Source organism: Arabidopsis thaliana, chromosome 5 (assembly GCF_000001735.4).
Source record: "Arabidopsis thaliana chromosome 5, partial sequence".
Classification (NCBI taxonomy): domain Eukaryota; kingdom Viridiplantae; phylum Streptophyta; class Magnoliopsida; order Brassicales; family Brassicaceae; genus Arabidopsis; species Arabidopsis thaliana.
This window is the reverse complement of record NC_003076.8, coordinates 20,594,380-20,613,277: the sequence shown is the minus strand read 5'-3', so window position 1 is coordinate 20,613,277 and position 18,898 is coordinate 20,594,380. Positions and strand designations below refer to the sequence as shown.

General features: G+C 35.0%; 5 protein-coding genes and 1 non-coding gene across 6 annotated transcripts; 4 read left to right on the top strand and 2 right to left on the bottom strand.

Annotated features, from left to right (window-relative positions):
* Positions 1-302: 302 nt before the first annotated feature.
* Positions 303-909, bottom strand: AT5G50660 (transmembrane protein, putative (DUF 3339)). The gene has a single exon (NM_001344900.1). It carries the CDS (start codon positions 701-703, stop codon positions 500-502), a length of 204 nt encoding a protein of 67 aa, NP_001318774.1. The 5' UTR covers positions 704-909; the 3' UTR covers positions 303-499.
* AT5G50650 (Transducin/WD40 repeat-like superfamily protein) lies at positions 833-3,203 on the bottom strand. Its single transcript, NM_148109.3, has 9 exons — positions 2,815-3,203; positions 2,503-2,736; positions 2,322-2,413; positions 2,153-2,249; positions 1,993-2,068; positions 1,781-1,904; positions 1,586-1,702; positions 1,403-1,470; positions 833-1,308 (listed from the first exon to the last, which is right to left on the bottom strand). The coding sequence occupies exons 1-9, from the start codon at positions 3,064-3,066 to the stop codon at positions 1,217-1,219; spliced, it is 1,152 nt and encodes a 383-aa protein (NP_680414.1). The 5' UTR covers positions 3,067-3,203; the 3' UTR covers positions 833-1,216.
* A 1,480-nt stretch (positions 3,204-4,683) lies between these two features.
* AT5G50640 (CBS/octicosapeptide/phox/Bemp1 domain protein) lies at positions 4,684-8,060 on the top strand (the record flags this gene model as incomplete). The annotated part of the gene is made up of 15 exons (NM_148107.2): positions 4,684-4,895; positions 4,973-5,165; positions 5,275-5,455; positions 5,543-5,675; positions 5,747-5,917; positions 6,015-6,093; positions 6,212-6,325; positions 6,450-6,516; positions 6,675-6,780; positions 6,871-6,929; positions 7,079-7,188; positions 7,267-7,385; positions 7,478-7,563; positions 7,645-7,734; positions 7,881-8,060. Exons 2-15 carry the CDS (start codon positions 5,014-5,016, stop codon positions 8,058-8,060), a joined length of 1,647 nt encoding a protein of 548 aa, NP_680412.1. The 5' UTR covers positions 4,684-4,895; positions 4,973-5,013.
* A 220-nt stretch (positions 8,061-8,280) lies between these two features.
* AT5G50630 (Major facilitator superfamily protein) lies at positions 8,281-10,404 on the top strand. Its single transcript, NM_124439.3, has 3 exons — positions 8,281-8,691; positions 8,888-9,702; positions 9,792-10,404. Exons 1-3 carry the CDS (start codon positions 8,350-8,352, stop codon positions 10,255-10,257), a joined length of 1,623 nt encoding a protein of 540 aa, NP_568735.1. The 5' UTR covers positions 8,281-8,349; the 3' UTR covers positions 10,258-10,404.
* A 1,457-nt stretch (positions 10,405-11,861) lies between these two features.
* Positions 11,862-12,551, top strand: AT5G50620 (Molecular chaperone Hsp40/DnaJ family protein; the record flags this gene model as incomplete). The annotated part of the gene is made up of 1 exon (NM_124438.1): positions 11,862-12,551. The coding sequence occupies one exon, from the start codon at positions 11,862-11,864 to the stop codon at positions 12,549-12,551; it is 690 nt and encodes a 229-aa protein (NP_568734.1).
* Positions 12,552-13,446: 895 nt separating this feature from the next.
* AT5G00635 lies at positions 13,447-14,390 on the top strand. The gene is made up of 2 exons (NR_144204.1): positions 13,447-13,521; positions 13,752-14,390. It is a non-coding gene; the product is annotated as an uncharacterized misc_RNA (transcript).
* The last annotated feature ends 4,508 nt before the right edge of the window (positions 14,391-18,898 follow it).

Genomic DNA, 18,898 nt, shown 5'->3' with positions numbered 1-18,898 from the left:
GTTGATGTGTAGGTTCTGTTGGTCTTGTAGTACCCAATTAGCAACAAGTTAACAGTTTAGAGAGTAGATAACTATTTATGTACACATCTTATTGCAACTATAGAATCTTAGGAGAACCACTCTTATCCTTTTGGCTAAAACATATGTTAATGAAAATGAAATGGCTGCGGAGATGTTTCGAGCTATTCATTATATAGTTGTCTATGTTTGTTGGGATGTCTATTTTGGTTAAACTTTTTATAACATTTGTAACATTAATATACTCCAACATACTAATAACGTAACAAAAATGTATAACTAGTCAACTATCCATTTTGTCATTACTAATTCGAAACAAGTTTCTTACGCATCGCAAGTTTGATATCATTATAACGTAAAAGTAACAAAACATTAGCATAATAATTAGGTGAACACGGGAAACATGGTATAACTGATAATATAGAAAAGGTAAAAGCATAGATAGGAAGAAAAAGTTTTTGTAAGTAAAGATTACATAGAATTAAGTGCCCGGAAAGTGGATGACGACGGTGAAGACAGTGACAAGGCCAAAGTAAAGGAAGGCGTGGAGAAGGATTGAGTATCCGCTCGTTTCCATCTTCCCGAAGTCTACAAAGTTGTTGTTTCCCGGAACCTGAAACAACAATCCCGGGCTCAGCACCACAAACAACACCGTCGCGACCACCACCGGAAGCCACTCCGTCATTTTCCTAGTCTTCTTTTTTTATACCAACGAATAGAGAGAGAGAAGTTATCTTAAGAAAAGAGAGGAGAGATAGTTAAGTTATATTACTTGCGTTGATGATATTGAAACCCTTGTGATATGGTTGGTGAAATGGCTTAATACATGGTGTTACACGTCAGAAGTGTCGTGGTCAAACTGTGGTTGATGTCTTTGGTCAATGTCCCGAGAGATTCGTTAGACGATGGTTGGGTGGTCTCTCTCATTTTCTAATCACTTAATGTCTTAATCATTGGGTCTCGTTGACTAAAAGAAGTTCAAACTTTCATTGTGGTAATACTAAAAGATAGAAACGAGAATATGAATATATGATGTAAACTAATAAAAGCATGAAAGTTTCTGTGAAGAATCTCTACGACCTACTCAAAACACAAAGTCTAAGAAAACTTAACGAGGGTATAAATCTGTATGTTGGTTTCTTCAAGCCATTCCATGTATTGTCGTGTGGATTTACTTAGAGGCTTTCTTTACGTATGTCTAATGTATGATCCCCATTGCCACCATCAAATAATACAAAACCACGTATACCAACACAAACAACAATGCCGCCACCCACAGATATACTCGACCTGCAATTTCATCGTAGAAAAACCAGAGTATTAGGTTATGGAGACCCTGTTCTTGAAATGGAAAGATAATAGGAGAAACCGTAAATGTACATACGTTTTTCACCCTTTTGTTTGATCACGGTTAGCCTTGCCCTTGAGTCAAAAGATACTGACACTAAGCACCTGCAAAACCAAACCCAAAGTAACACTTTTGAATGGTTTCATCTTTTCTTCCTTCAGATTCGTATCTGTTTGTTTGTTTGGCATCATTGAATCGGTAAAGGAGTAGAGAAAAAACCTTGAATCAGGGGAGAAAGTCAGTGCGGTGACCAAACCGAGATGAGCTTTCTTGACGATTTGGTTAGTTTGCATCTTTGTCGAATCAATTATTAAAACATCTCCTTCGAGGGTTCCTCTGCATTAAGAAAAAAACATGAAAACAAAATATAGTATTTCTGTTTGGCCCCATAAGTGAGAAGAAAGATAAACTTACACTGCAAGAAGCTTCCCATCAGCTGAGACATTAAAGGCAGATATAGAGTTGTTTCTTTTAATAAGCTTTGAACTTCTTCTTCTCCATGATGTTGTATCCCATGTTATAATACTCCCACCACGTTCTACACAAAACAAATCAAATCTCTCAATTGTTGGCTGAGACAAAAAGGGTTCTTATGTTCTTGCACTGTGAGAATAAATATGAGTTACGAGTGTTTGCAGCAACATAAAGAACTTCACTGCCTGAATTGTCTACAGAGAATCTACACGAGGCAAACATCTCGTCCTGCATTTCAGTATTCAAACTCTCATCAGATCCAATACAACAATAAAGTTAAGAGAAACTAGTAAAGAGCAAAACCCAACAGACCTTCTCTTTTGATAGACTGGCAATAGCAGCAGAAGCATTCACATCCCAAACCCGACAAAGTGGAGCTCCAAGAGATACAAGAAACTTACCACTTTCGCTGCAAACAGAAAAATATCACTATCAAGAAATTTATTTACAATCATTTCTCCAAAGATGATCCCTTTCTCACCTGAAAGTTAGGCTTTTAACTGATGCATGTGTCTTAGACTCATTAAGTAAAGTCTTCATGCTTGGCCATTCAAAAACCCTCAAAGTCCCATCCTGCACTGCATCAAAAACCAAACACATAAGAAGAACCACCACCAAAGTTTATTTCTTTCTCAAGAGAATGAATATAAGATCCTTCCTACCTCTGCACCAGTAGCTAGAACAGTCCCATCCTGATTAAACGAGAGAGACAACTGTTGTCCAACATCTTTTAACTCTTTAACAACTTTCTCTGACTCTTCCTCATTATCATCCTCTATAATGTTTTCCCAATCAAACAGTCTGCAACTGTTAGGCAATGCACAAATAAGACCACCTTGACGAGGATGAATAGCCATACGATAAGGTAGATCAGTGCCAATCACACGCCTACCAATCTGCGAAAAACATTGAGAATGTTCAGAGAATTGTGAATGATTCATCATAAGAGAAGGAGCTTTGTTATTCGCACTTACAGGTTGTTCAGAGAGAGAATTGGTGTGGAGATCAACACGACAGATTAAGATGACATTAGGTATTCCACTTCGTCCTTCTCCTCCTCCGCCGGATAAAACGATGTACGACGACGACGACGATCCATCATCATCATCATCATCCTGATCCTTAGTGATTTTGGATCTGACAGCTTCCTCTAGAATCCAGTCGACGGCGTAAATTGGTACACCGTAGGTCTGTAGATTCGACGGTGGTTGTTGATTACTCGCCATTCTCTCGACGGAGCTCAATGCCGGAGCGGCGGAGCCAAGTCTGTAAGCGTGACCTTGAAGACGACAACGGAGATGGGCCTTAAGCCCAATAAAGCCCAGTTTATTTATTCACACAGAACCAAATAATTCGAAATTCACTTTGGAGATGTACTGGATTAAAGATTTAGAATAATACTGTACTATGAGTTTGTTTATATACTAAAGTCCAATTTCTACTACTATTTTTGTAACCAACAAAACCATTAAAATTAACTATGAGAGACCCTTGATAATCGCATAATTTTGTTGGACAAAAATATTAACAATGGTATCGTTATCTTACCATTGGAACAAATCTTGTTCAAAATGCGGAGATAATATATTATAAACGGTTATTTAATTTGCATGTTTTTCGAAAAAAGACTAGTGAAATGTTTAAACAAAAAGACCACAAAACATTTGAAAGTGTAATATAACAAGAACTGTAAGCTTTTTTTTCTTAATTAGTGATATAGGTGTTGACCACTAATTAAGCAAACACATGTTGTTGGTTCTTTAAGGTATGGATAGTCTCAAAATACCAAGAAATCCTCTTGGATTTTTGTTATAGTTATTCAAAAAATGCTCCATCTGCTCTTCAGTTAAAGACAACTTTATGTCAATTGACATATTATTACCGTCATTTTTGTAGTCCTGAAAAATAAACGCATAAATAGAAAAAACATACAAAAAATCTATGATAGTTTATGATGCAAAAGCATTGATTCTGCCTTAATAACACTACGTTTTTCCAATCTCTCCAAGAACCTTAACTTAGACATACAACTCGGTGATGCGAATACTATTATCTTTGTCATTCACATCGTACATACCAGTTACTGTGTATTCATACTTCCCTTGAAGTTTCTATACCAAGGGAGCATCGGAGTTGGTGTTTCATGACAAAGAAGATACTTAATACTAATCACTGATTACTCTTGAATTATAAGAGGGGATGAAACTATATCATCTCATTCCAACTCTTTACGAACCATTAACAAGTATTACTGGCATGATAGACAGAAATGCAAGAAACATAAAACATAATATCAAATTAATAGTTTTTATAGAAAAATTTGAAAATATATATTTTATTGAGACATGGAAAAAACTTACCATTTCAGATATCTCTGTTTTTAATGTGTTATGGTAACTCAGAATGTTATCATTATCTTTGTAAATGAGTAAATTGTTTTTAAAAAAAGCTTTGTATTAATATATCTTGCATTCACGTCATTTTTATCATCTTGTTATCACAGTGAATATAGATCATAGATAATTAAGAAATAACATTGTTAAAAACAATTACTTATCGTAGCTCTTGAACCAAATTGGCACATGTGCTCTTGAATTCATAAAGAATGGGACTGATTATTAGTTTCCGGATTTAAATAAATAACCTCATTAACAATGTCAGCGTCGTCGTTCCCGCGTAGCGTGATACTCACAGCCCGATCGGATACCAAGGGCAAATCTGTATTTTCGTGGTTAACAGATTGGCAAAATGAAGAAAAGTTCCACCACGGATTCTTTTTTTTTTTTTTTTTTTTAATTATTCAATTAATTATTATCTCCTCTGGCCCTTTGCTTTCCCTCTCCTTTCGTCTTTCTCTTCCAAAATTTCTTTCGATTGATTCCCAGAAACAAAAAAAATTCCAATTCCTTCGAACTGCATTATCGATCGTGCCCCAACTAGGCGATTCGAAATCGTCGATCATTATCGAAGTGAAGATTCGAAATTCCCAGTTTTGAATTTCTCTTTTATTCTGTGAATTGATATCAAAAATTTTCCGAAAGAGAAAGATTATTTGGTAAGTTCCAATTCGAATATGCATTTGCTGCAAAAAAAAAAAAAAAAATCAAAATCTGATGATTTTTTTTATTAAAGTGTTTCAGAGAATTTGAAGGAGGAGATCGGAATAGTTGAAAATGGCTAACCAAGGTGGTCCGTCGAGGAAAAGTCTCTCCTTCTCCGGTCATTCATTTCAAGGAAGGAAAAAAGCTTCAGAAAACGAAGGTGGTGGTGGTGGTGGCTCTGATCTCCTCCCACGAAGATCTCTCACATCTTCTCGTTCTTCCATGTAATCATCACCCCATTCTCTTCCAATTCTTCATTTTTCTGAGGAATGATACATGTTTCAAAATATATGAGATTGGAAGTAAATGTTTGCATGTTGTTTCTTGGTGTAGAAGCTTGAGTGGGGAAAGGAGTGGTGAGAGAACGGTAAAGAGACTAAGGTTGTGTAAGGCTCTTACTGTACCAGATAGCACAACTTTATTTGAAGCTTGTCGAAGAATGGCTGCTCGTCGTGTTGATGCGTTATTGCTGACTGATTCTAATGCATTACTTTGTGGGATCCTAACAGATAGGGTATACATGTTTTCATGAACAGGATTCTAAATGCAAACTGGACTTTTCACTTATGTTTTTTTTTTTATCTCTTTTGTTTTTTTTAAGGATATAGCAACAAAAGTGATTGCTAAACAACTTAACCTTGAAGAAACACCTGTATCTAAAGTTATGACCAAGAACCCTGTTTTTGTTTTGTCTGATACTATTGCTGTTGAAGCTCTTCAAAAGATGGTTCAAGGTTTGTTATTTCTTGTTCTTTTATAAGTTCTTTGTTGGTCTTGGTACTTGAGCTGACTAGTGGATATGCAGGCAAGTTTAGACATTTGCCGGTGGTGGAGAATGGAGAAGTTATCGCGCTTCTCGATATTGCAAAGTGTTTGTATGATGCTATTGCCCGCATGGAAAGATCAGTTGAGAAGGGTAAGGCTATTGCTGCGGCTGTTGAAGGCGTTGAAAAGAACTGGGGAACATCTATTGCTGGTATGTTTAAAAATATGGAATTGAGTATCTCCATTTGAATCCATCACAAATGTCTTCTTGCATGCCTCTGATGGCGTTTTTGTTGGATATACGATAGGACCAAACACTTTTATGGAGACACTTAGAGAACGAATATTCAAGCCTTCACTTTCAACTATAATTCCGGAGAATACAAAGTAGGTAATATCTCCTCTATATTTATTATCATATTTGAAATCATTTTGATCTTATACTTGTTTTATTGAGAGAAATAATGCAAAGCTTAACGAGTAAATTTGGAATGAAAACGTACAGGGTTTTAAAGGTTGGATTGGATGAGACTGTGTTAGGAGTAACCATGAAGATGGTGGAATATCAGTCTAGCGCAGCCATGGTGATGGTGGAGAACAAATTAGTTGGGATTCTAACGTAAGTGTCATATTTGGCCCCTTGTCTTCTTTTTCGTTTCTATGGTTCTGAAATTTTTTCTCTACAATATCATGTTTTAATCTTTTCTAGTGGAACTTTGATCTTAAATTGTGATTTTTGTTAGCTCAAAGGACATCTTGATGCGGGTGATATCCCAAAACCTTCCTCAAGAGACAACTACTGTGGAGAAGGTAAAGTTTTCGTTAAGTTCGTGTTTTCGCTATATATGTATGTATGCTTATGCTCGTTAGTTTTGAATCTGGTTGAAATTATTCTTTTCAACTCTTAGATTTATATGAGTACTCATTTTTCGTCTTTGTTGTTTCTTTTCAATCCCATTATTCTATAGGTTATGACACCGAATCCAGAATCTGCAACAGTTGATATGGCAATTGTTGAAGCCTTACATATCATGCATAATGGCAAATTTCTGCATCTTCCTGTATTGGATAAAGGTAACAAAATGTCCTCAAAACTGACTTTGAGCTATAAAGTATGAAGCATTGTTATTTCAACACTTGTCTAATGTTGATGATTACATACAGATGGAGATGTTGTCGCTGTTATTGATGTGATCCACATAACTCATGCTGCTGTTACTACGGTACACTTTTTTTCTTCTATTATTCTCTTCTAGTTGAAGTCGAAAACATGAGACAAGATCGATAAACAATCCGAGAGAAGAAAGAACATGATATATTTGTTGCATACTATTCTTGTTTTGCTATAAACTCTTTATTTCCTTTTGACAAGGCTGGAAGTACGGCTGGAATAAACAATGAGACAGCAAACTCAATGATGCAAAAGTTTTGGGACTCTGCTATGGCTTTGTCTCCTAACGAAGATGGCGATGAAACGAGGAGGTTTCTACTCATATTCCTTTGAACCATTTAGTTTTGACCATAAGGTGGTTTCTTAAACTGGATCATATGATTTTTCAGTGAAGAAGAGTCGATGAAATTATCTTCGGAGATAGAAGTAACAAAATCATTTTCATATCCCAACACATTTGCTTTTAAACTCCAAGATAAAAAGGGACGAATGCATAGATTTATGTGTGGTACGTTAAATCATAACTCTTGAGAAACAGGACACCTATTATGCCAATGCTGCTTAGTCCATTAACCTTTTGTTTTTACTTTTCAATAACAGAAACACAGAGTTTGACAACTCTGATAACAGCAATCCTACAAAGAATGGGGGATGACATTGAGCCTGATAACTTGCCTCAGATAATGGTACATATTTATTCGAAAACTTATTAAACGAGAAGATAGGAAAAATTTTCTTCTTTTGTTGACATATTTTGTGTTGTGTAGTACGAAGATGAAGACAATGACAAAGTTGTTTTAGCATCAGATAATGATCTTGGAGCTGCTGTAGAACATGCAAAATCAATAGGCTGGAAGGTAATAAATTGTACATCCATACTTATTGTCAATTAGTGTAAAGAACTAGGATGAAATGATACCTTAAATCCGCGGTCTCGTTTTGGTTAATGTGGATTTTGGGCTAAAGAAGAGTATATTTGGGTTGGGGATTCCAAATGGTGCAGGGTTTAAAATTGCATTTGGACTACACAGAAGAAAGAGGGCACAGGAGAGGTCTAAGTTCAGAGGATATGGACTACGACCAGTCAAACTCATGGGCAGCCGCTTACAAAACGGTTGCAGCCGGGGCTGCTCTTGCTGCTGGACTTGGAGTTTTGGTGTACCTTAAGCGCAACTCAAACTAACAGATTCATTTTGGGGAGATACAAAAGTGAATGCTTTTGCAAACCAATTTTTAAACCTAAGCTTGTGAAGTGTATACCTCTTCATTGATTCGTGTTTTTTTTTTTTTTTTTATCTTGTTGCTTATTTGTTTCTCAACCTTACACATGAATTGTATATAAATAAGTAAACATTTTATTTGTATTTACGGTGTTGTCCAAACTTTTCTTTGAAACTGAAAATTACAAAATAAGTAATCATATGAATCAACGAAAAAAAAAAAGAAATAGAAAGTTTTGAGAGCGTTTGACTATGATGACTTTGTGGCGTCACAAACTAGAGCTCCTAGTCAACGACCGATGGCTAGTTTTCGTCTGCGCCATGTGGGTCCAATCCGTCGCCGGCGTTGGCTATCTATTCGGCGGCTCTATGTCTCCGGCAATCAAGACTTCCCTTGGCTACAATCAGAAACAGATCGCTCTTCTCGGCGTAGCTAAAAACCTCGGTGACGCCATCGGATTCGTCTCCGGTGCTTTATCTGAAGTCTCACCTTCCTGGGTGGTTCTACTCGTCGGTGCAACTCAGAACCTTTTCGGCTACGGTGTTGTTTGGCTCGTCGTCACTGGCCAATTGCCTAATTTGCCTCTCTGGATGGTGAGATGAATTTTACAAATCAAAATTGCTTACACATTTGCGATTTCGTTAGTAATTGTGCTTTGCTTTTGATTATTTGTACGATTCTCTAATTTTGGCTTGAACTTCCAGATATTCAAAAAAAAAAAAAAAAAAAGATGTTAAAGCTTACATATGAGTGTGATCCTGCTTGATTCTGGTTTATTTGTTCATGTAGTTGTTTGTTGCTATATTCGTGGGAACAAATGGGGAAACATACTACAATACAGCGTCGCTTGTGTCATGCATTCATAACTTCCCAGAAAGCCGAGGTCCTGTGGTGGGAATCCTGAAAGGGTTTTCTGGCTTGAGTGGAGCAATCTTGACTCAGGTTTATTTGATGTTCAACCCTTCTCATGATTCTTCGGTTATTCTCATGGTTGCTCTTGGACCACCAGTCGTGGTTCTTGCTCTACTATTTATTGTTAGACCCGTGGAAAGAAGTTGCAGAACGAACTTGCGATCTGATGATTTAAGATTCCTGGCTATTTACGGTTTCTGTGTTGTCCTTGCGGTATATTTACTAGGATTGTTGGTACTTCAGAGTGTTTTTGATATGACTCAAACGATTATCACAACCTCTGGAGCCATCCTTGTCATTTTCATGGTTGTTCCAGTTCTTGTCCCTTTTTCATCGGTTTTCATCTCGGGTAATAATGTCACCTCAGTGAAGCCTGAAGAAGGAACTTCCAATGTGGATCAGCATGAGGCTAGAACTTTAATTGAGAGAAGTGACAGACCGCCGGAAAAGAAAAGAGCGCCGTGTATAGGAGAAGATTTCACCTTGTTACAAGCTTTGGGACAAGCTGACTTCTGGCTTATATTTATGTCTCTGGTTCTAGGTGTAGGTTCGGGAATCACGATTATAGACAATCTTGGTCAGATTTGTTATTCCCTCGGGTACAGCAACACCAAAATATTTGTCTCACTGATCAGCATCTCCAATTTTCTCGGCCGTGTTGCTGGTGGCTACTTCTCTGAGCTAATCATAAGGTACAAAACCCTTAACCATTTCACTTTCGCTTTTAAGAAGCATCTGTGTTTTTTACTGACAGATTCATCTCTTTCTGCCTCTTCAAAAGGAAACTCTCACTTCCAAGAACGTTGGCAATGTCTGTGGTTCAGGCGATAATGTCTTTGGGGCTCATCTACTATGCCATAGATTGGCCAGGGAAGATCTACGTAGTGACCATTGTGATAGGAATGGGTTATGGCGCTCATTGGGCGATTGCTCCTGCTTCAGTCTCTGACATTTTTGGCCTGAAGAGCTTCGGTTCTCTTTACAATTTCCAGATTACAGCTTTGCCTATTGGGTCATTTGTGTTCTCAGGTGTGATCGCTAGTAACATCTATGACTACTACGCCAGAAAGCAAGCCGGACCCACCACAGAGACTGAGTCGCTCGTCTGCACGGGCTCGGTGTGTTATTCAGTCACGTGCAGTCTCATGTCCATGTTGTGTCTAATGGCTATGGTTTTGAGTTTGAGTGTGGTTTATAGGACGAGGAAGTTTTACTTGAGGCTTCATCACCGAGTCTCAAAGACTTGAAGATAGTGTAATTGTGTAAGCAATTTTCATTTGGTCTTTGGAAGATATATGTAAGCAATTTTGAATTCCATACTCAAAATCTTTAATTGGTGTTCACAAGTATTTAAATGTAACATTAAAAAAATAATTGCCCTAAAAGAGTTAGATAACTTACATTACATAAACATAATTTTAATAGATATAAAAAAAATTCTTGAAAGAAAAATTAAAAAACCAACTATATTTGATTAATTTCTACAAATACCAACTATAGATTTTGAGTATTGAAATGGAACACTGAAATAGGGGAAATGTTTTACCATAAAATGTCATTTATATGCATGTACGAAATTCTTGTCAAATACGTATCACTTTATGGTTTTTGAACTTATGAAATTTGGATGCTTCAGTTTGATTGTGGGGAGAAACCTAGGTATCGTTCTTGTTCTATTCTCTTCTCCTTCGTTTTGAGATTTTGTGTATGGACATAATATGAAATTGGGAACTGATGAGTGCTTTGACTGAATTAAAAACATAACTGGAAAATATAAAATTAATATTTTTTACCTTAAGAGTCGTATTTGTTTACTAATCTTTACTACATGTTCATCATCTTAAAGGTGTTGAGAGTGTTTTTATCTTTACTTAAACGTTAATTCAAAACGAAGATAAGAGAAGCTAAGAAAATTTAATTCTTCGTCTAAATCACTCACAAGGTATAGAACCTTGCGGTGCTTTTATTTGAATTTTTTTTCCTAGTCCTTGTCTTATCTTTTCTAGAGTTTCTGTCATTAATCAAATTTGCTTTGACAAATGGGTTCTCAACTTTTAGGATTTTATAATCCCTAAATTATAAAAAATTTATGGACTTCTTTTTGGCTATCAATTGGTTTGGTGTGTAGTGTTGTATAAGAAAGAGATAAGTGATTTTGCTTTGATTTATGTTAAAACCATTTTTCTGAGATTAGTGAATGGTAAAGTTTGTTTGATTGATGGTGTTAATGGTTTGTGTTTTCAATAGATTATATCAGCATCTTTGTGTTTGCAAATGTTTGTTAAGTTTCATCTTAATCCAGTGGTCTCTACGATCTCTAGCAACAAGCCTGTTCTAGATTCCTGAATCTGTTTTCTAAAGTTTACCATGTTGTTTATTTTCGTAAGAGTTTTGGCTTTGTTTTCCAACGGATTTACGCGGGAAAACTCAATTCGGATTTAAGTTTGTTACAAACTTTCGGCCGCAAAATGTCTATTCATTATTGCCGTTTTCCTAAATTTGGCATGAGTTGTTTGTTTAGGAGTAGATATTTCTTATAACAATTTTGATGGATTCCTTACCTAAGACTTCAAGATTTGATCTTAAGGGAGTCAATATCTTTGGTTCTTAAATTTCAAAATTAATATTATCGAACTTTGATGCAAAGAACATCTATCTAGATACCTATTTCCACCATTTATGTTTTCATAGATATTGGAATTATTTTTATCTCTATGGATAACTTGGGGCAAAAGTTTTCTCACTTTCTGCTTTCAGCAATGTTCAATTTTGGGTTGTTTTATTTTCTGATCAATCTCTTTCTTTTGCATGATCTAAACTAAGAGACATAAAAGGACCTTTTGACGAAGAAATGATGCACATGGACGAATCAAGAAAGGAAATCATTCGAGAAGAAGCTAAACGAGCGAAAGCCATCGCAGTGGAAAAATATAAAGCGGGTGATTTTGCTGGAGCCAAAGAGTTTGCTCTCAAGGCAAAACAAATTAATCCTGCACTTGGTGGTCTTCGCCGTCTCAATGCACTTCTTGACGTGTGCATGGGTTTCCAGAAGCAAGTCAATGGTGAAGTTGATTGGTATGATGTTTTAGCGGTCGAGCGAACCGCAGATTTTATAACAATCTTTAATCGTTATAGCACATTAGCTATTGACATTTCCCTTGACCGTGACGAATCTGTTGGTAGTGGTGTTAAAGAGGCACTGAAGATACTCACTGATGCCTCGAAATATTTTCTCGAGAGACGCGAACTTTTACCTTCACGGAGAGTTTCTGGTCCAATAAACCAACTAAGCAGGATTAGTTGTGAAGGAAGCAAACAAAAGGAACCTCCACCAACAAATCTACTTCATGTTTCTAAGTTAACAAGAATGAGCGAAGACGCAGAGATTAGACACGATATTTCTCCAAATAGGCTTCGAAGTGCATTGGCTCGAAAGGCTACGAGTGTGATCAAACTGAGTCTTGAAACGTTTGTTTGTTCTTCTCCGCACAATAATGTTGGTGCTGCTGAGGAAACTGATAATAAGGTCATGGAGGAGTGATAGATACAGCAACATCTTCAAGAAAGAGGCGCTTAAAGCAAACGGCTACTTGCTGGTTTTGGACCGTTTGGTGTTTAATTTAAAATTGGTTTTGGTTTTATTTTAAATTTGGATTTTTTTTGTTTTTACATTTGCATTTTTTATTTGGATTTTCCTCCATTAGCTTTGTTGCTTTGTCATTCATTTTTGAGTTTTAATAAAAGAGAGTTTATCTCTTTCCTTGTTCTTAGAGTTCTATTGAATACTCCCAAACGTACAAGAAGCAGGTCCCTATCGTTTCCTTTGAAACAAACATATTGAGCTGAATTCCAGGTTTAACGATGTGCCTAAAGTGGTGGTTTATGATTGTTCCAGATGCTGATTTGTACAGTTTCTCGTACTTGCCATCAAACTATACACGGACAGAAATGAACATTTAAGAATAACTGAGAAGAAAAAAAAAATCCAGCACAATAATTGTTTTGTTTTTTTGACAAAATTTAAAATATCATATTTACAAAAAAAAAAAAAAAAAAAAAAAAAGGTTTTCAAGATTCTCAATATCCAGTAGGGTTCGTTTAGAGTAGAAATTCTTTGGTTACCTTTTAGAGATTAAGAAGAAAAAAAGTCTTTGTTCAAACTATATTTTTCTTGAAACAAAGAAATAAATTAATGAAAACGCCATTTAGAAAAGATTCATTTCTACAAACAGCGATTTTGTATATGGAAATCAAATGAAATCAGAAACGAATATTTTGACTGAGGGAATACAGAGAATATAAAATTTGTGAATATACAAAGGAATGGAATATTTACCATAAATAGTTTTATGCATGTTCTATTAATCCTCACTACCACATGTACTTATCATCCTATAAATTTTATCTCTTGAAGTTTTCACTTTAACGTTAAAGAAGAAAAAGATAAAATTGTTCTTTCTCATATTAATCACCCACAAGTCTGAAACTGCTTCTTCACTCTCAAGGCAAAGGTATGGTTTACAGAAACCACCTTTGATATATGGCTCGTGTTATTTACTTTGATTTTATTATTTAGGAGGCTTCTTTTCTGTATTTCGTTGGGATATATATCAGATTTTAGAGTACTTTTTTTTGGTCTCTAGCCTGTGCCTCGGGCATAAGAAATTAAATCATACTAAAGCGTTTGATGAAAAGTTTTCCCACTTTCTACTTTCTGATTATCAATCTTTTTCTTTTGCAGGATCAAAACTAAGAGACCAAAAGATATTGTGTACTATTTTAACAGCGATCGAAAACGACCCTAAGCTTGAGAAGAATCTCGGAGGTGTTTCATGATCACTTGGGTACTAACTTCTCATCATCATCATCATTAAGATCATCAGATCGTCTCAGCATGTGGGCACTATTCCGCGCTTTAGCATGAAGTGTGAATATCCAATATATGCAAAGATCACAGCGTTATGTGTGTTCCATGTTGGAAGTTTTCAAGCTTTTGAGTATCCGGCTCCATTGATGACTAGTGTTGTTTCATGGACTTCATGCTAATTCATTGTTCACAGGAGTAACACGAGCCATCGATGGAGCTAGACACACTTCAAAAGCTTCAAATGGCTTGCAACAATGAACACAAATAATCATGTGGTCTTTAATTTGCATCTATTATTTATACATTATGCTACAAGAACGGCATAATGACCATAAGCTGCGACCATCTGAGGATGATAATGATGATGAATTAGTACCCAAGAAATAAGGAAACAACACCTCCGAGGCTCTCTTCTCAGAAGAATAATTTTTATATTTGCCAGTTATGTTTTTCCTTCAGTCAAAATACAAAAGCTCAGTTTGAAAATAATAATAATAACAAAATATCAGTTTGTAGAACCGATTCATTTTAACTAGGCGTTTCTATATTTCTCTTTCTTTCATGTAAACGATACATTGAACATTAATTGTCTCTCTTTTTTTCTCTTTCTTAGCCTCGTTTATATCAAATCAATAGCTGGTGAATAATAAAAGAGAAGAAAGCTGTAAACAAGGTTCTAGTGTTAAAACCTTTTTGAAAAAAAAAAGGTTCTAGGGTTTCAACAGAACCTAAAAGGAAGAAAATCCTTTATCAAGACCTAGAAGGAAGCAAAGACCTACGAGACTTAGGAAACAAGATAAAGTCTACTAAAATGAAAGTGTAAGTCAAAATAAAAATAAAAATTAAGAAATAAATTTTGTGAATTGTACTTGGTTTGTTTTCGTTATCTGAAACCCTATTTCCTGGTGAGCAAGAAACTGTCGAGTCTTCTTAGCAGGATATGTAACAGTTTTAAACTGGAGTTACGACATGATTGCTCTCTATTTAATAAGTCTTTACATCTCTCAGAACAAAATAGAGGAACAATATCTTATAAGCTCCACTTCTCATTGCAAATCACATAAAAACTTTGACATAAATGATGATAAGAATTTCAAAATGATATAACATATGATCAAACTCTCATTCCAATCATATAGCCCTGCTTCGAGATACATTCATATTTAGCCCTGATTAGTGACTCCTCTAGTGACTACCGAGTAGATTATATTCATACCGACGACTCTTCTGGTGACAACTCTTTAGTTATATCATAGCTCGGAAACTGACTCAGTCTCGTGATTTGTTGCTGCTTAGCATAATTCTATCGATTAAAAAGGATTATCCATGGAGCAAGTACTCAATTGCTCCAAAGGGCTTGCGATAATGAGCACACATAACATAACCATTTGATCTTTGCATCTATTTGGATATTCATCCTGCATTGATCAAAAAAGATGAATAAAATGTGGTGGTTATGAGTGTTTCGAGTCTTCCAGATGTCTAAGACTTCGACAAGGATCAGACTCAAGCTTTGTTGAGAGAAAACCAAGTTTGGGCTACTTATGATGATTATGGAATGCCACAGTGGTATGCACTGGTCCATAAGTTTGTCTCTCAAGAACCGTTCAAGATGTGCATTTGTTGGCTTAATGGCAAGAAAAATGGATATGTGGGTTCAATGAAGAAGTGGATTGATTTAGGGTATTACAAGACGAGTGGATGCTTCTCAATTAGGAAACATAGCAACAATGATTCTCTCAACTCATTCTCACATAGTGCCTTGTGAACAATATGTGAGAAAGGATTGATGCACATATAAGCGACAAAAGGCAATATTTTGGCTCTTTATGCAAATTGGTCACATGATATTTTAACTCCCCAAGAAGTTGTGGACAAGTATGAAGTGCCTCAAGATTTCAATGAAAAAGAATATTTTAACCTACGGTGTCTCTCCTTTGATTCACCTACACATACGGTGGCGCAGACTCCGGGGATTAGAGCATTTCAGCCGTTGGCCCGAGCGGTTCGGTCATCCCTCCGCCGTAAGACCACCGGGATCGCTTATCTGGTTTCACGCCGTCTCTTGGATTTTAATCTACTTGGCCCCCAAAGCTCGAAACATTTTCTGCTTAGCCCCCGATATAAGAAAAATGTCTTTATCTATTTATTTTAATTCAGATAAATGATAAAAGACAAAAAAATCTGATGATATTTGACATATTTACAACTCAACCACACTTTAGATCTAAATCCATGTAAGTTTGGATCTTTTATTTCTAAATCCCAAATTAAAAAACCTACATCTTCTCATTTCTCTTCTTTATTTATCCACGATACTCAGACAACTTTACATCATCTTTCTCACCTCAAATTTGAAACCCACAAAATCTTATATCCATAACCAAATTCTCAGCTTCCATTGTTCTCTCCACTAGGCGGAATAAGGGATCCCTTTTATAAATTCTAGTTATTCTAACAACTACAGTTAGCTAATTCCACTTCAGATTCATAGTCTTCATCTTCCTCTTATTTTCCTTTTCCAATTTCACATCTTTGCTCTTGGATTTTAGTTCAATTGCTCAATTCTCGTTTCATTTTGTGTTGTTTTTTGTGAATTAGGAAATTGATTGAAGTCATAGATGAGTACGATGGAGACGACTCTATATCTCCATAGATGGAGTGAGTTTCTTGAAGGTTCTTAACTTCTTAACTTAGTATTGACTTGGAACGACATGTAACAGTTTTTTTCTTGTTTTTATTGAGAGATAATGAGTAAAAACTGTAACTTTATTTGTAAATTCTTATTAAAATGATTGATTTCTCTTGGTCAATTTTGGAAGAAATCTGGTTTCAAGTGGGTTAATAAGGAGTTGCAGACATGGACGAATTTTTTTGTATGTGTATATTAGCCTCGAACATTTGTGTCTTTATTACAAGAGGAAGAGGAGGAGGAAGAGAAGGAGAAGGAAAAAGAGAAAGAGAAGTATAAGACAAAGAAGACTTGGTAGTTGTAGTCTTTTAGGTACAATTCTCTTGGGTTTTGGTTTGAAGTATAATTGTTTGGTTTGTCTTGTGGTTTTTGAAGTTTATGTATGAATCTAAATGTTTAGGACATTTAGGTACAACTGGTAGACGTATGTACAACTATGCTTCTAGGTTTATTTATGAATCTAAGATTTTTTGACAAAAAAAAATTACGAAAAATTATGAATGATTGTGTTTTGAAAAAAATAAAAATTTATTATGAAGTTTTGATCTAAAAACGAAGGAAAAAAAAATAAAGTATCTAAAATATCTACATATCTTAAAAAACTTGACAAATATATGATGTGGCGCTGATATTTTGAAAACATCAATTAAATAATTGCACAAATTTGTTCATAGTTGTATAGTTGTACTCGGTTGCACATTTATGCTCATACTTGTACAATATCGAGAATTTATTAAATCTAGTTGTTATCAACTCTAAATAAGATTTTTTTGGTGGAACCGATGATATTATCTCATCAAAATACCATTACAATGTATCAGTATATTTATATTTATCAAAATACAAGTATTTAAAAAATTAAAAAAATATAGTTCAAATATACAAAGTAACCATGAAAGTATAAGGTTGTTAGTGTATGAATGTTGAATTTTGTGATAAGAGTTTCATTATTCTAGAAAAGATGATTTTTTTTGGTCAAAAACTTGTAATGTAGTTTCATTACTATCGTGTATGCATCATTTAAGTTTTTCTTTTTTTATAAATTTGGTCTTAAATTTTCATATTTTATAAAATTCTAAAAACAAGACAAGGCAATAGACCTTAGTTGTAAGGGTTGTTCTTGGTTGTACCAGGACAGAACAACTTAATTTGTTCAGATACGACAAGAAAATTAATCATATTCATTATAAGCAAAGCTTATGACTGAAGTCTTTTTGATTATCACTTAAAATGGAAAAGAGAAAAAAAATAGTCTATAATTTTATATTTTCGTATTAGTCTATCAACATAGTCGTACACATTTGTTTCAATTGTCCTAAATTTATAATCCCCAAATTTTTCTAAAAAAACCTGTATTTAATCTGCGAATTCAACCAAGTATACTAGTTACCAACATCACATCTTACTATAAGAAAAAGTAAACAAATATTTTTAATGGTCTATGAAGAAGAACACAAAGAAGAGAAAAGATATGTAGATACGATTTTTTTGTGTTGATTTAATGATGAACTTAAATGGTGTATGGAGAAGAATTAAAGAAAATAAAAAAGTGAAAAACGTTTTTAGGGAGCAAATGGTAGGAAGAAGAAGAAGAAGAATGAGTTTATTAGGCATTTTAATAGATTTTGATGGTTATTGGGAAAGGAGAGAGAATGAATTTGATTAGTTGATTTTAGAGTTGGTTAGATATAAAATTTAAAAAAGAAATAAAGAATGATAAGATAAGGGTCCCATCATAAAGAGAGGGTAGAGTTGGTTTTCAGAAATATTGAGAAGAAGAGGGGGCAGTGAGAATAAGTAGAAGTTTTTCAAAAATTGATTCAATCAAAAGGGGCCGAGAAGATTAAAATCCCCGTCTCTTTAGGTTACAATCTCTATGACCTTCAAATTTTAACTCAACGAAACAAAACTGTTCAAACGATTGATTTCTTAAATTTGAGGATGATTTTATTAAATTGGTTTAGATGTGTTGGTTAAATATTGGTTTAGAGATTTTAGTTGGTTTAATTCAATTTTACAAAATTTGATGGGTTAATTGGGTAAACCATTAAAACTATTAACCCATTACAACCCAACTCATTTTACTCATCAAACCAATTGATTCATCAACTCATTTGACCCATCAACTCATTTGAGTTAAAAATCAACCCATTAGGGTTCATGGGTTGAGTTGAGTTGAGTTGACCCATGAATTTTGACCCATTTTGACACCCCTACTTGTGGGGCTTACTTTAATTTTTTTTTTTTTTTGTAAAATATTAACTTATAAGTTTTTAGAGAAAGTAACAAAAATATTTCCACCGATTATGAATTTAATCCTATTAACATC